Source organism: Thalassophryne amazonica, chromosome 23 (assembly GCF_902500255.1).
Source record: "Thalassophryne amazonica chromosome 23, fThaAma1.1, whole genome shotgun sequence".
Lineage (NCBI taxonomy): Eukaryota > Metazoa > Chordata > Actinopteri > Batrachoidiformes > Batrachoididae > Thalassophryne > Thalassophryne amazonica.
The window spans coordinates 32060304-32076428 of NC_047125.1; the positions used below are offsets into that span (position 1 = coordinate 32060304).

Genomic DNA, 16125 nt, shown 5'->3' on the forward strand with positions numbered 1-16125 from the left:
TTTTGTTGAGTATACATGGAGGGACCTGATCAGAGGTGTAAAAATCCAGCTTCAGAAAGTAAAATCCCTCCCATGTGTTGCTTCTACCTGTGCGCCTAAAACAGGTGATCTCAATGATTAGCTCATCCACCTGCCTGAAGAGCTGAACTAATTACAATCGGCTGGTTTGTTGGGAAGATGGAACAAATATGTGGCTGGACTTTTACTTTCTGAAGCTGGCGTTTTACACCTCTGGACATGATGAATGACCTGCAGAGAGCTGGGACCAAAGTAACAAAAGCTACACACTACGCAGAGAGGGACTCAAATCCTGCAGTGCCAGGTGTGTCCCCCTGCTTAAGCCAGTACGTGTCCAGGCCCGTCTGAAGTTTGCCAGAGAACATATGGATGATCCAGAAGAGGATTGGGAGAATATCATGTGGTCGGAAGAAACCAAAATAGAACATTTTGGTAAAAACTCGTGTTTGAAGGAAGAAGAATGCTGAGTTGCATCCCAAGAACATATCTACTGTGAAGCATGGGGGTGGAAACATCATGCTTTGGGGCTGTTTTCTGCAAAGGAGACAGGACGACTGATCTGTGTTAAGGGAAGAATGAACGGGGCCATGTATCATGACATTTTAAGCCAAAACCTCCTTCCATCACTGAGAGCATTGAAGATGCAACGTGGCTGGGTCTTCCAGCATGACAATGATCCCAAACACTCAGACAACGGAGTGGCGGCTCCGTAAAAACCATTTCAAGCTCCTGGAGTAGCCAAGCCAGGCTCCAGCCCTCAACCCCATAGAAAATTTGTTGAGGGAGTTGAAAGTCTGTGTTGCCCAGCGACAGCCCCAAAACATCACTGCTCTGGAGGAGATCTGCATGGAGGAATGGGCCAAAATACCAGCTACAGTGTGTGCACACCTGGTGAAGACTTATAGGAAACATTTGACCTCTGTCATTGCCAACAAAGATTATGTTACAAAGTATTGAGATGAACTTTTGTTATTGATCAAATACTTATTTTCCACCATAAATTACAAATAAATTCTTTAAAAAAAAAAAAAAAAATCTACAATGTGATTTCCTGGATTTTCTTTTTTCCTCATTTTGTCTCTCATAGTTGAAGTGTACCTATGATGAAAATTACAGACCTCTCTCTTCTTTCTAAGTAGGAGAACTTGCACAATCAGGGACTGACTAAATACTTTTTGGCCCCACTGAATCTTGCATGGATTCGCTTTATTTCAGTTGGGGCTACATATATATTTATTAGATGGAAATCCTGCTTATAATTGAATGCAATGCATCAGTTTTTTTGAGTGTACCGCAGTTCCAGAGAGGTGGACTGTGGGGGTTATACACCTGAAGGTGATGGCCAGCTGAAATTGAAATTTTTTTGGTGATGCCACAGAAAGAAAGACAAAAAACAGGACCAGGACCAATACCCAACAGGGTGAATAAACTTGTTAGACAGGTTTGATGATGGACTTAAAAAAAAACATTGTAACTTCCCGCCTCACCTGCACAAACTCCAGACAGTCCTTTGTCCTTGATTTCCTCCTGGTAACCCTGAATCATCTGCTCTACCTTCTTGCGGTCCGTCTTTGAGTGGACTGTGTCGGTGATTTTGGCCGAGGCAGATGTCAGTCCACCTGCTGTTGCCACACCAATACCAACCGCTGTGACGATAAGTGATGTTCCAACAGTAAATGGGGCCAGGATGAGGCCTGTGATGGTGGTCACAGATCCAGCGACACTGGCCATGCCCCCACCCATGCTTGCTGCCACTGTTTTCTTGTGGAAACTGTCAGCAGCATCAGCCAGAGATACTAGCTCTAGGATACGTTGCTGGAGAGACGCGCCATGCTTGTTGAAAAGGCGGACGAAGAGACGAGCTGCCATGAAGACACGATCAGCTGCATCCTCCACAACACTAAATCAATAAGTCCCATTTTTATTCCATGATTTTAGAAACCAAAAGTTAGGCAGGTAAAACTTTGGACTTAAGCATCATTTTATATGAAGTAATAACTTGTTAAAAAAAACAAAAAAAAAACAATGCCCTTTGGTGACTTTTATTTACTTACACTTCAGCCTCATCATTCTGGTTTGACTCGTTCCACTCAGCCCAGCCTAACAAAAACAAAAACGTCTGGCACGCGGGACGCTATTTTGCATATCAGAAAATGCTTCCATGACAAACCTTCTACTGTCTGCCACCACGTCAACAGGCCGTCTTCATCCTGGAAACGGTGAATAATTACGGTGTTGAAAAATGAAAACTGTGTATGTGAATGTGGCAGCAGCATACATCTAAAGGATCCAAACTGGTTCCTCCTTCACTGGGAACTGGTACTTCAGCCAACTCCAGCGTTTCGACCTCGACCACTTCCTGCACAGAAGTACCACAGTATCAATACACTGCTCTAATTACAACTTAGCATAATTACTGACCAACTCAGCCCATATTTGTTGACAAAATCTTTAACAGCATTGAATTATTTTCACTGTTTCATGAGAGAAACCAGGAAATAATTCACATTTAAAAACACAGAGAGAAAAGACAGAAGATGGCACAGTAACCTGAGGAACATGCGAGTCTGATTCTGGTTCCTACAGAAGAGACAAAAAAGAAAAACAACCTGTAGAGCTAAAACTAATTTTATGTATGTATGCGGGGACATCTGTAACTGTTTTTAAAACCTTTGTTCCAGAGCCAAATAAAGCAGTGGGTAGAATCCTTCGGATTCTGAAAGTCTGCAGGAGAAATAAAGAATGTTTTATCATTAAAAGAAAATGAAGTGGTACTTAAGCAGCACTGTGAACTGAGACGTGTACAAACCCTGGTTCTTTTCCTTGGGGTGTGACTTTTGATCTCACGGCTGGTGTCAATGTCAACATACCAAATGGTCTGAAAGGTAACAACAAAACATCGCAATCATTCCAAACACGTTTGAGCCGCTAGTCACGGCCACACCTTTGAGCAAAACTGACATTGGCTCCCCTTTACAGTTAACATGAAAACACTGTAAGGCAACAACGGTTGTGGCTGCTGTGGAAAAATAAACAGATTAAACCAAACAAAAGGCACATTTAAAATAGCACTGTAGTTTGTGCTATAAAAATAAACTGGTGATTTTATGGTTTCACCTGTCATTCAAAATATAGCACTTGTTCATTTGTGCTCTTCTGTGCTGCTAATTTGCTTAACTGTTAGCCTACTTTGTAAACTGTAAATCGACTGTATGAGACGCTCAAAGCGCTTTACAATAATCCCACACATTCACCCTGGCATCAGGGTGCCGCCATACAAGGTACTCGTTACACGCCGGGAGCACCAAGGGCCCTTCGTGATCGGGCTGGGATTTGAACCGAGGATCTGCTTAACCACTAGACCACCACCTCCCCTTTGTAGACCTCTGTGCGCCGCCTGCATGTATTTTTGTGTTAATGTATTTTTGAATTACTCAAAAGCTTTAAGGGCACAAACAAATATTTACAAACAACAGTGCTATTTTAATATTTTGAATGGGCAGGGCGGGGAGGAGCCGTTTCACGCAGGTCTTCTTCTAAGGTGTGTTTCTGATCCTTATGCCTCTCTCCATGGTGCCTTCATCCAGACTACCGGAGCTGGAGGAATGATCGCTATGGACAAGCCGAGTGTCCTGTTGGCAAAACACAAGTATTAACGTCAAAGACTGTACAGCAGGGGGCACCAACCTGTTTCCCTTCTGTACAGAGATCAGCTTCTTTAATAGGAATATAACTTCCTGCCTGTGTGCCGGGATCCGGAGAGTCTGTTTCACAATCCTTGGCTGCATGCTGCATGAGAGAGAGAGAAAAGAAAAACATGACAAATTCTTTAATTTTTGTGGGTTTTTTGTAAGTGCACAGAATAACTTAACTGAACCCATTATTTCAGATTTTGGTCTAATAATACTGGATTACTGGCCCACTATTTGGTGAGGACCTTTACTGCCCCCTACTGGGAAACCGAGGTTATGGCAGATTATAGCCACACCTCAGCGACTTCTTGCAAACATCAAAAAACAGAAAAGCAGTCCAATTTGAGTAAAACCAGAACAGTGTTGTTTTCTCCAGTAATGTTTAATTTAATTCCTTCTGACAATCATGAGGAATCTACAAATTTATATACGTCATATGATTTGAAACAAATTCTCATTATTCAGGCAGCATGGTGGATTAGTGGTTAGCACTTTGCCTCACAATGGGTCATGGGATCGATTCCCACCTGTGTCCTTCCTGTGTGAAGTTTGTGTGTTCACCCATGTTTGGGTGGGTTCCCTCAGGGTGGATTGGAAACTTTAAATTGTCCGTAGGTGTGTGCGCAGATGTGAATGTGTTTGTCTATATGTGACCCTGCAACAGACTGGCGTCCTGTCCAGGGTGAACCCCGCCTCACACTCTGACTGCTGGGATAGGCTCCAGCCCCCCATGACCCTTAATTGGACTAAGCGCTCACAGAAACAGAATAATGTGAAATTTAGGGTTGTCTTTATGTTCTAAAACTGAGCCACTAAATTCCAGTATGTAAGTTTCTATTTATTTCAATGAAATTGAGATTTTATTATGTTTGTAGTGACACCATTTCTATGTTTAATAAACTCTGGATCATGTAGAAATACTTACACTTTATGCTTATACTTTAGCTCCACTATGTGGAAGTTTAGAGGAATTACATATGAACACTAAATACTAGGCATGTGAATTGTGGACTCTTGCTTGCCTCTACTGGTGGTTGGCTCTCACTGCGGTATTGTATCACTTCCTGTTCCAGAGCACAGCGGTGTTTTGCTGCATCTGTTAGCTGTTTAATCTGCGCAGTTAGATTGATCTAGATAACGATTTGTTTCAGTGTAATCTTCACGTGCCTTAACTAAAGCACTCCATCTGCTGAGTCACCTCTAAATTATTTACACATTATTCACTTTGTGTGTTTTTAGGAATCCGCTAGCTTAGCGCAGCTACTAGCTCTTAGCCGGTTTAGCATGGCGGCTTCTCCTGTCTCTCCCGCACTTTTCTGCTCTGGGTGTGAAATGTTTAGTTATTCCTCGGCCTCCTTTAGCAGTAATGGTACTTGTAATAAGTGTAGCTTATTCGTAGCTTTGGAGGCCAGGCTGGGCGAATTGGAGACTCGGCTCCGCACCATGGAAAATTCTACAGCTAGCCAGGCCCCTGTAGTCGGTGTGGATCAATGTAGCTTAGCCACCGTTAATTCCCCTCCAGCAGATCTCGAGCAGCCGGGAAAGCAGGCCGACTGGGTGACTGTGAGGAGGAAGCGTAGCCCTAAACAGAAGCCCCGTGTACACCGCCAACCCGTTCACATTTCTAACCGTTTTTCCCCACTCGGCGACACACCCGCCGAGGATCAAACTGGTTATTGGAGACTCTGTAGCGACACCAGCAACCATAGTCAATTGTCTTCCGGGGGCCAGAGCAGGCGACATTGAAGGAAATTTGAAACTGCTGGCTAGGGCTAAGCGTAAATTTGGTAAGATTGTAATTCACGTCGGCAGTAATGACATCCAGTTACGCCAATCAGAGGTCACTAAAATTAACATTGAATCGGTGTGTAACTTTGCAAAAACAATGTCGGACTCTGTAGTTTTCTCTGGGCCCCTCCCCAATAGGACCAGGAGTGACATGTTTAGCCGCATGTTCTCCTTGAATTGCTGGCTGTCTGAGTGGTGCCCAAAAAATGAGGTGGGCTTCATAGATAATTGGCAAAGCTTCTGGGGAAAACCTGGTCTTGTTAGGAGAGACGGCATCCATCCCACTTTGGATGGAGCAGCTCTCATTTCTAGAAATCTGGCCAATTTTATTAAATCCTCCAAACCGTGACTATCCAGGGTTGGGACCAGGAAGCAGAGTTGTAGTCTTACACACCTCTCTGCAGCTTCTCTCCCCGCCATCCCCTCATTACCCCATCCCCGTAGAGACGGTGCCTGCTCCCAGACCACCAACAACCAGTAAAAACCTATTTAAGCATAAAAATTCAAAAAGAAAAAAATAATACAGCACCTTCAACTGCACCACAGACTAAAACAGTTAAATGTGGTCTATTAAACATTAGGTCTCTCTCTTCTAAGTCCCTGTTAGTAAATGATATAATAATTGATCAACATATTGATTTATTCTGCCTTACAGAAACCTGGTTACAGCAGGATGAATATGTTAGTTTAAATGAGTCAACACCCCCGAGTCACACTAACTGCCAGAACGCTCGTAGCACGGCCGAGGCGGAGGATTAGCAGCAATCTTCCATTCCAGCTTATTAATTAATCAAAAACCCAGACAGAGCTTTAATTCATTTGAAAGCTTGACTCTTAGTCTTGTCCATCCAAATTGGAAGTCCCAAAAAACAGTTTTATTTGTTATCTATCGTCCACCTGGTCGTTACTGTGAGTTTCTCTGTGAATTTTCAGACGTTTTGTCTGACTTAGTGCTTAGCTCAGATAAGATAATTATAGTGGGCGATTTTAACATCCACACAGATGCTGAGAATGACAGCCTCAACACTGCATTTAATCTATTATTAGACTCAATTGGCTTTGCTCAAAATGTAAATGAGTCCACCCACCACTTTAATCATACCTTAGATCTTGTTCTGACTTATGGTATGGAAATTGAAGACTTGACAGTATTCCCTGAAAACTCCCTTCTGTCTGATCATTTCTTAATAACATTTACTCTGATGGACTACCCAGCAGTGGGGAATAAGTTTCATTACACTAGAAGTCTTTCAGAAAGCGCTGTAACTAGGTTTAAGGATATGATTCCTTCTTTATGTTCTCTAATGCCATATACCAACACAGTGCAGAGTAGCTACCTAAACTCTGTGAGTGAGATAGAGTATCTCGTCAATAGTTTTACATCCTCATTGAAGACAACTTTGGATGCTGTAGCTCCTCTGAAAAAGAGAGCCTTAAATCAGAAGTGCCTGACTCCATGGTATAACTCACAAACTCACAGCTTAAAGCAGATAACCTGTAAGTTGGAGAGGAAATGGCGTCTCACTAACTTAGAAGATCTTCACTTAGCCTGGAAAAAGAGTCTGTTGCTCTATAAAAAAAAAAGCCCTCCGTAAAGCTAGGACATCTTACTACTCATCACTAATTGAAGAAAATAAGAACAACCCCAGGTTTCTTTTCAGCACTGTAGCCAGGCTGACAGAGTCAGAGCTCTATTGAGCCGAGTATTCCTTTAACTTTAACTAGTAATGACTTCATGACTTTCTTTGCTAATAAAATTTTAACTATTAGAGAAAAAATTACTCATAACCATCCCAAAGACATATCGTTATCTTTGGCTGCTTTCAGTGATGCCGGTATTTGGTTAGACTCTTTCTCTCCGATTGTTCTGTCTGAGTTATTTTCATTAGTTACTTCCTCCAAATCATCAACATGTCTATTAGACCCCATTCCTACCAGGCTGCTCAAGGAAGCCCTACCATTAATTAATGCTTCGATCTTAAATATGATCAATCTATCTTTATTAGTTGGCTATGTACCACAGGCTTTTAAGGTGGCAGTAATTAAACCATTACTTAAAAAGCCATCACTTGACCCAGCTATCTTAGCTATTTATAGGCCAATCTCCAACCTTCCTTTTCTCTCAAAAATTCTTGAAAGGGTAGTTGTAAAACAGCTAACTGATTATCTGCAGAGGAATGGTCTATTTGAAGAGTTTCAGTCAGGTTTTAGAATTCATCATAGTACAGAAACAGCATTAGTGAAGGTTACAAATGATCTTCTTATGGCCTCAGATAGTGGACTCATCTCTGTGCTTGTTCTGTTAGACCTCAGTGCTGCTTTTGATACTGTTGACCATAAAATTTTATTACAGAGATTAGAGCATGCCATAGGTATTAAAGGCACTGCGCTGCGGTGGTTTGAATCATATTTATCTAATAGATTACAATTTGTTCATGTAAATGGGGAATCTTCTTCACAGACTAAGGTTAATTATGGAGTTCCATAAGGTTCTGTGCTAGGACCAATTTTATTCACTTTATACATGTTTCCCTTAGGCAGTATTATTAGACGGCATTGCTTAAATTTTCATTGTTACGCAGATGATACCCAGCATTATCTATCCATGAAGCCAGAGGACACACACCAATTAGCTAAACTGCAGGATTGTCTTACAGACATAAAGACATGGATGACCTCTAATTTCCTGCTTTTAAACTCAGGTAAAACTGAAGTTATTGTACTTGGCCCCACCAATCTTAGAAACATGGTGTCTAACCAGATCCCTACTCTGGATGGCATTACCCTGACCTCTAGTAATACTGTGAGAAATCTTGGAGTCATCTTTGATCAGGATATGTCATTCAATGCGCATATTAAACAAATATGTAGGACTGCTTTTTTGCATTTGCGCAATATCTCTAAAATTAGAAAGGTCTTGTCTCAGAGTGCTGCTGAAAAACTAATTCATGCATTTATTTCCTCTAGGCTGGACTATTGTAATTCATTATTATCAGGTTGTCCTAAAAGTTCCCTGAAAAGCCTTCAGTTAATTCAAAATGCTGCAGCTAGAGTACTAACGGGGACTAGAAGGAGAGAGCATATCTCACCCATATTGGCCTCTCTTCATTGGCTTCCTGTTAATTCTAGAATAGAATTTAAAATTCTTCTTCTTACTTATAAGGTTTTGAATAATCAGGTCCCATCTTATCTTAGGGACCTCATAGTACCATATCACCCCAATAAAGCGCTTCGCTCTCAGACTGCAGGCTTACTTGTAGTTCCTAGGGTTTGTAAGAGTAGAATGGGAGGCAGAGCCTTCAGCTTTCAGGCTCCTCTCCTGTGGAACCAGCTCCCAGTTCAGATCAGGGAGACAGACACCCTCTCTACTTTTAAGATTAGGCTTAAAACTTTCCTTTTTGCTAAAGCTTATAGTTAGGGCTGGATCAGGTGACCCTGAACCATCCCTTAGTTATGCTGCTATAGACTTAGACTGCTGGGGGGTTCCCATGATGCACTGAGTGTTTCTTTCTCTTTTTGCTCTGTATGCACCACTCTACATTTAATCATTAGTGATTGATCTCTGCTCCCCTCCACAGCATGTCTTTTTCCTGATTCTCTCCCCTCAGCCCCAACCAGTCCCAGCAGAAGACTGCCCCTCCCTGAGCCTGGTTCTGCTGGAGGTTTCTTCCTGTTAAAAGGGAGTTTTTCCTTCCCACTGTTGCCGAGTGCTTGCTCACAGGGTGTCGTTTTGACCGTTGGGGTTTTTCCGTAATTATTGTATGGCCTTGCCTTGCAATGTGAAGCGCCTTGGGGCAACTGTTTGTTGTGATTTGGCGCTATATAAATAAAATTGATTTGATTTGATTTGTGAAGGTGTGTGTGCGTGTTTGTGTGGGTGTGATGGCTCCATCAGCCACAAGCCACTGCCCGGTGCCAACAAGCAGTGGAAACCCAACTTGCCAGCGATCCAAAGGGGTGGCGTTCTTGCAAGGTTTGCAAGAGGTCAACCTGCTGGATGTGCAAACTTTGTAAAATTGGCCTCTGTCTTCAGCCAGACAGAAACTGTTACAAACAGTACCACACTGACTGATGTAGTTTAGATCTAATTTTGATTCTTGGTTATATATTTGTATATAGTTTGACACTTTATTGTTTTATTCATATTGTATAATTTTGCACAAAATGAGTGATTTATTGCACATTTTAATAATACAGATAATTGATATTTATATATAGTTTTGCACTTTGTTGTTATTCATATTGTTTGGTTCTGCACTTTAAAATTGGTTACTTTTAGCATATTTTCACCTTGTAAAACGTTTACTTTTGCACTGTTTCTGACGTCTAGACACAAAATTAATTATTTTGATTGTAAACACTTACAGCTAAAAATGTGAAATCCAAACTTCCTTTACATAATCATTTTTCACAAAAAACTGAAAAAAAATCAAGTTCATTTTTGTGCTTTTTTCCTCATTTGAAATGCTAAAACTTACAAATAATGTGTATAAATAGTTAATCAGGTGTAATATAATTGAAATTCAGGTACTCTTGGAAAAGGGTACCAAAGCACACAAACATAGAACATTATTTCTTAATTTTATTGCTATAATAAAAAATTCTAACCAATCGTCCATTTATAGCCTCAGTAGCTAAAGGGTTAATTACTGCCACCTTAAAAGCCTGTGGTACATAGCCAACTAATAAAGAGATTGATCATATTTAAGATCGAAACATTAATTAATGGTAGGGCTTCCTTGAGCAGCCTGGTAGGAATGGGGTCTAATAGACATGTTGATGGTTTGGAAGAAGTAACTAATGAAAATAACTCAGACAGAACAATCGGAGAGAAAGAGTCTAACCAAATACCGGCATCACTGAAAGCAGCCAAAGAATGATATGTCTTTGGGATGGTTATGAGTAATTTTTTTCTCTAACAGTTAAAATTTTATTAGCAAAGAAAGTCATGAATTCATTACTAGTTAAAGGAATACTCGGCTCAATAGAGCTCTGACTCTTTGTCAGCTTGGCTACAGTGCTGAAAAGAAACCTGGGGTTGTTCTTATTTTCTTCAATTAGTGATGAGTAGTAAGATGTCCTAGCTTTACGGAGGGCTTTTTTTTATAGAGCAACAGACTTTTTCCAGGCTAAGTGAAGATCTTCTAAATTAGTGAGACGCCATTTCCTCTCCAACTTACAGGTTATCTGGTTTAAGCTGCGAGTTTGTGAGTTATACCACAGAGTCAGGCACTTCTGATTTAAGGCTCTCTTTTTCAGAGGAGCTACAGCATCCAAAGTTGTCCTCAATGAGGATGTAAAACTATTGATGAGATAATCTATCTCACTCACAGAGTTTAGGTAGCTACTCTGCCCTTTGTTGGTATATGGCATTGGAGAACATAAAGAAGGAATCATATCCTTAAACCTAGTTACAGCGCTTTCTGAAAGACTTCTACTGTAATGAAACTTATTCCCCACTGCTGGGTAGTCCATTGAAGTAAATGTAAATGTTATTAAGAAATGATCAGACAGAAGGGGGTTTTCAGGGAATACTGTTAAATCTTCAATTTCCATACCATAAGTCAGAACAAGATCTAAAGTATGGTTAAAGTGGTGGGTGGACTCATTTACATTTTGAGCGAAGCCAGTTGAGTCTAATAATAGATTAAATGCAGTGTTGAGGCTGTCATTCTCAGCATCTGTGTGGATGTCAAATCGCCCACTATAATTATCTTATCTGAGCTAAGCACTAAGTCAGACAAAAAGGTCTGAAAATTCACAGAGAAACTCACAGTAACGACCAGGTGGACGATAGATAACAACAAATAAAATTGGTTTTTGGGACTTCCAATTTGGATGGACAAGACTAAGAGTCAAGCTTTCAAATGAATTAAAGCTCTGTCTGGGTTTTTGATTAATTAATAAGCTGGAGTGGAAGATTGCTGCTAATCCTCCCCTTCGGCCCGTGCTACAAGCATTCTGACAGTTAGTGTGACTCGTTGGTGTTGACTCATTTAAACTAACATTCATCCTGCTGTAACCAGGTTTCTGTAAGGCAGAATAAATCAATATGTTGATCAATTATTAGATCATTTACTAACAGGGACTTAGAAGAGAGAGACCTAATTTTTAATAAACCAAATTTAACTGTTTTAGTCTGTGGTGCAGTTGAAGGTGCTATATTATTTTTTCTTTTTGAATTTTTATGCTTAAATAGTAATGACAGAAGTCAAATGTTTCCTGTAGGTCTTCACCAGGTTTGCACACACTGTAGCTGGTATTTTGGTCCATTCCTCCATGCAGATCTCCTCTAGAGCAGTGATGTTTTGGGGCTGTCGCTGAGCAACATGGACTTTCAACTCCCTCAACAAATATGTCTATGGGGTTGAGGTCTGGAGACTGGCTTGGCCACTCCAGGACCTTGAAATGCTTTTTACAGAGCCACTCCTTTGTTGCCGAGCGGTGTGTTTGGGATCACTGTCATGCTGGAAGACCCAGCCATGTTGCATCTTCAATGCTCTCACTGATGGAAGGAGGTTTTGGCTTAAAATCTCACAATACATGGCCACGTTAATTCTTCCCTTAACACGGATCAATCATTCCCTTTTGCAGAAAAACGGCTCCAAAGCATGCTGTTTCCACCCCCATGCTTCACAGTAGGTATGTTGTTCTTTGACTGTAACTCAGCATTCTTCCTCCAAACACAATGAGTTGAGTTTTTACCAAAAAGTTCTATTTTGGTTTGATTTGACCACATGATATTCTCCCAATCCTCTTCTGGATCATCCATATGCTCTCTGGCAAACTTCAGATGGGTCTGGACAAGCAGGGGGACATGCATGGCACTGCAGGATTTGAGTCCCTGCGTAGTGTGTAGCCTTTGTTACTTTGGTCCCAGCTCTCTTCAGGTCATTCATCAGGTCCAGAGGTGTAGTGGGATTTTTGTTCACAGTTCTCATGATCATTTTGACCCCATGGGATGAGCCCCAGATCAAGCGAGATTATCAATGGTCGTGTATGTTTTCCATTTTCTTACAATTGCTCCCATGGTTGATTTATTCACACCAACCTGCTTGCTTATTGTAGATTCACTCTTCCCAGCCTGGTGCACATCTACAATTTTCTTCCTGGTGTCCTTCGACAGCTCTTTGGTTTGGCCATGGTTGAGTTTGGAGTCTGACTCTTTGAAACTGGGGCCAGGTGTCTTTTATACAGATAACGAGATCCAACAGATGCCATTAATACAGGTAACAGGTAGGGGACAGAAGAGCTTCTTAAAGAAGTTACAGGTCTGTGAGAGCCAGAAATCTTGCTTGTTTGTAGGTGACCAAATACTTGTTTTCCACCATAATTTACAAATAAATTCTTTAAAAATCCTACAATGTAATTTCCTGGATTTTTTTTTTCCTCATTTTGTCTCTCATAGTTGAAGTGTACCTATGTTGAAAATTACAGACCTCTCTCATCTTTCCAAGTAGGAGAACTTGCACAATCAGGGACTGACTAAATACTTTTTTGCCCCACTGTACATTCCATTCTCAGTTTAGTTAATGGGTTTTTAGTGGAAAAAAATAAATGCTTTTCTCAGGAGCATGGACTCGGGTACGTCTGACTACTCCATGAGCTACCCGGGAATCTGTACAGTTATTTTTAATCATTGAAACATAAAGAAAGAGCTCGGTGGTCAATCAAGGCAAAAACAACAAAAATACTATTAGTTTCACATTTGCATGTGAACGCTGATTGGGCACAAGATTGACAACAACCTGTGTTCCTACCCCAACCCCCCTTTTTTAATGAAATATTCTAATATTTTGCGATAATTTTTGAGAGCTGTAGGTCACTATTTTCAAGATTAAAATAAAAAAAGCTTGAAACATTTGAGTTTATATGTAACGAAATATCTTTTTTAATGTATTTCCAATCAGTAGTTAACGTACCTGTGGTTGTGATGATTCGAACGGGTTGACTTTCTGCATCATGCCTGTGATCCCGTTATTCTGTTATTCCAACAAATTGTGAATCAGTTGTTGCAGCTACATCAGAGCCCGTAAGAAAAAGAAGTAATAAATAAATGACACATACCTGGTTAGTGTGGAGCGGTTTTCCTGTTTTCTCAGGCTCCACATCAGAGTTCTGAAGATCAGCCTTAGGTGTCTATAAATATGAAGAGAACATAAATATGGGGTTGTTTCTCATACTATGGCATACCAGGGATCGTGGATCAGTTTGAATACATCAAACTGTTTGAAGAGGTCATGTTGTCTTGAGCCGAAGAGGAAATGCCCTTGAAGTGGGTGTTTCAACAAGAGAACAACCCCAAACACACCAGCAAGTGAGCGGCATCTTGGTTCCAGACCAACAAGATTAACATTATGGTGTGACCAGCCCAATCCCGGACCTTAATCCAGCAGAAAACTTGTGGGGTGACATCTGTGTCTGAGGCAAAACCAAGAAATGCAGGGGAACTGTAGGGAAACTGGGAAATGTGGTCCAATCATCCTGGACTGGAATACAGGAACACAGGTGCCAGACGTTGTTCGACTCCATGCAACATAGATGTAAAGCAGTTTTCAGAAACAGTGGTTACACAACGAAACATTAGTTCAGGGATGCACAGGAAAGATAAATCTTCAAGCATTTTTCAGTTTATACAGTAGAATGTGCAGTATTCCCAATGCATTTGTGTGTATGGAAATAAAATATACTGTAACGATTACATGGGTGCTGGTGAGAAAAAATTTTTTTGACTGAAACATTTTGGGACGGATTGTGTGGCGATACAGTAGCCTACAACATGAGCACTGAAGGCGTAAATTCCTCAAGGGTCCAGGGGCATGTCCTCCAGACATTTTTTCTTTTTTATTAAATGGTGCATTTTTGACACACAATTCTTACTTAGAAAAATCGGTGTTCTCCGTTATATCTGAACAAGATATAACCCTAGAAAGTGATTTTTCTGAGTAAAAAGTGCATCTTTGACTGTAAGAAACGTTAATTGAGTAACTCAAATAATTCAATTACAAAAAATGTTCAAGGCAAATTCTTTGGCTCGAGCCTTCGTTTAATGCTGTAGTACATACGCCAGGCCTGTATGTGATGCTATACCACTTCCGAGAAAAAGGGGAAGAAGACCATAAGAGCATGTGCATCATGTAAAAGCTAATCAATGTACAACCCCAATTCCAATGAAGATGGGATGTTGTGTAAAATGTAAATAAAAACAATACAATGATTTGCAAATCCTCTTCAACATATATTCAATTGTATACACCACAAAGACAAGATATTTAATGTTCAAACTGATAAACTTTATTGTATTTGTGCAAATATTTGCTCATTTTGAAATGGATGCCTGCAACACATTTCAAAAAAGCTGGGACAGGGGCAACAAAAGGCTGGGAAAGTTGATGAATGCTCAAACAACACCTGTTTGGAACATTCCACAGGTTAATTGGAAACAGGTGAGTCATAATTGAGTATAAAAGTAGCATCCCCAAAAGGCTCAGCCGTTCACAAGCAAAGATGGGGTGAGAATCACCACTTTGTGAAAAAAGTTTAAGAATAATGTTTCAACGTTCAACTGCAATTAATTTAGGGATTCCGTCATCTACAGTCCATAATATAATCAAGATTCAGAGAATCTGAAGAACTTTCTACACATAAGCAGCAACATTGAATGCCCGTGACCTTCGATTGCTCAAGCGGCACTGCATTAAAAACAGACATCATTGTGTAAAAGATCTTATCACGTAGGCTCAGGAACACCTCAGAAAATCATTGTCAGTTAACACAATTGGTCACTATAGCTACAAGTGCAAGTTAAAACTCAACCATGCAAAGTGAAAGCCATACATCAATAACATCCAGAAATGCCGCCGCCTTCTCTGGGCCCGAGCTCATTTGAAATGGACAGACGCAAAGTGGAAAAGTGTGCTGTGGTCTGATGAGTCCACATTTCAAATTGTTTTTGGAAATCATGGACATCGTGTCCTCCAGACAAAAGAGGAAAGAGACCATCCAGATTGTTACCAGTCCAAAGTTCAAAAGCCAGCATCTGTGATGGTATGGGGGTGTGTTAGTGCCCATGGCATGGGCAACTTACACATCTGCGATGGCTCCATCAATGCTGAAAGGTACATCCTGGTTTTGAAGCAACACATGCTGCTGTCCAAGCAACGTCTTTTTCAGGGACGTCCCCGCTTATTTCAGCAAGACAATGCCAAGCCAAATTCTGCACGTGTTACAACAGCGTGGCTTCATAGTAAAAGAGCGCGGGTACTAGACTGGCCTGCCTGCAGTCCAGACCTGTCACCCATTGAAAATGTGTTGAACAACTGAAGTCGTACATCAAGCAAGAATGGGAAAGAATTCCACCTATAAAGCTTCAACAATTACTGTCCTCAGTTCCCAAATGCTTATTGAGTGTTGTTAGAAGGAAAGGTGATGTAACACAGCGGTAAACATACCACTGTCCCAGCTTTTTTGAAACGTGTTGCAGGTATCCATTTCAAAATGAGTAAATATTTACACAAAAACAAAGTTTTTCAGTTTGAACATTAAATATCTTGTCTTTGTGGTGTATTCAACTGAATTTAGGTTGAAGAGGATTTGCAAATCATTGTATTCTGTTTTTATTTACATT

General features: G+C 40.7%; 1 protein-coding gene across 1 annotated transcript in view; it reads right to left on the bottom strand.

Annotated features, from left to right (window-relative positions):
• The window catches only part of LOC117505066, a 59078-nt gene that overhangs the window by 13557 nt on the left and 29396 nt on the right, over positions 1 to 16125 (bottom strand). The window contains 11 exon segments of the mRNA XM_034164590.1: positions 1506 to 1530; positions 1532 to 1918; positions 2073 to 2118; positions 2189 to 2228; positions 2297 to 2377; positions 2569 to 2598; positions 2689 to 2742; positions 2828 to 2896; positions 3706 to 3807; positions 13421 to 13480; positions 13566 to 13637. Of these exon segments, the coding sequence (XP_034020481.1) occupies positions 1506 to 1530; positions 1532 to 1918; positions 2073 to 2118; positions 2189 to 2228; positions 2297 to 2377; positions 2569 to 2598; positions 2689 to 2742; positions 2828 to 2896; positions 3706 to 3807; positions 13421 to 13480; positions 13566 to 13637 (966 nt within the window).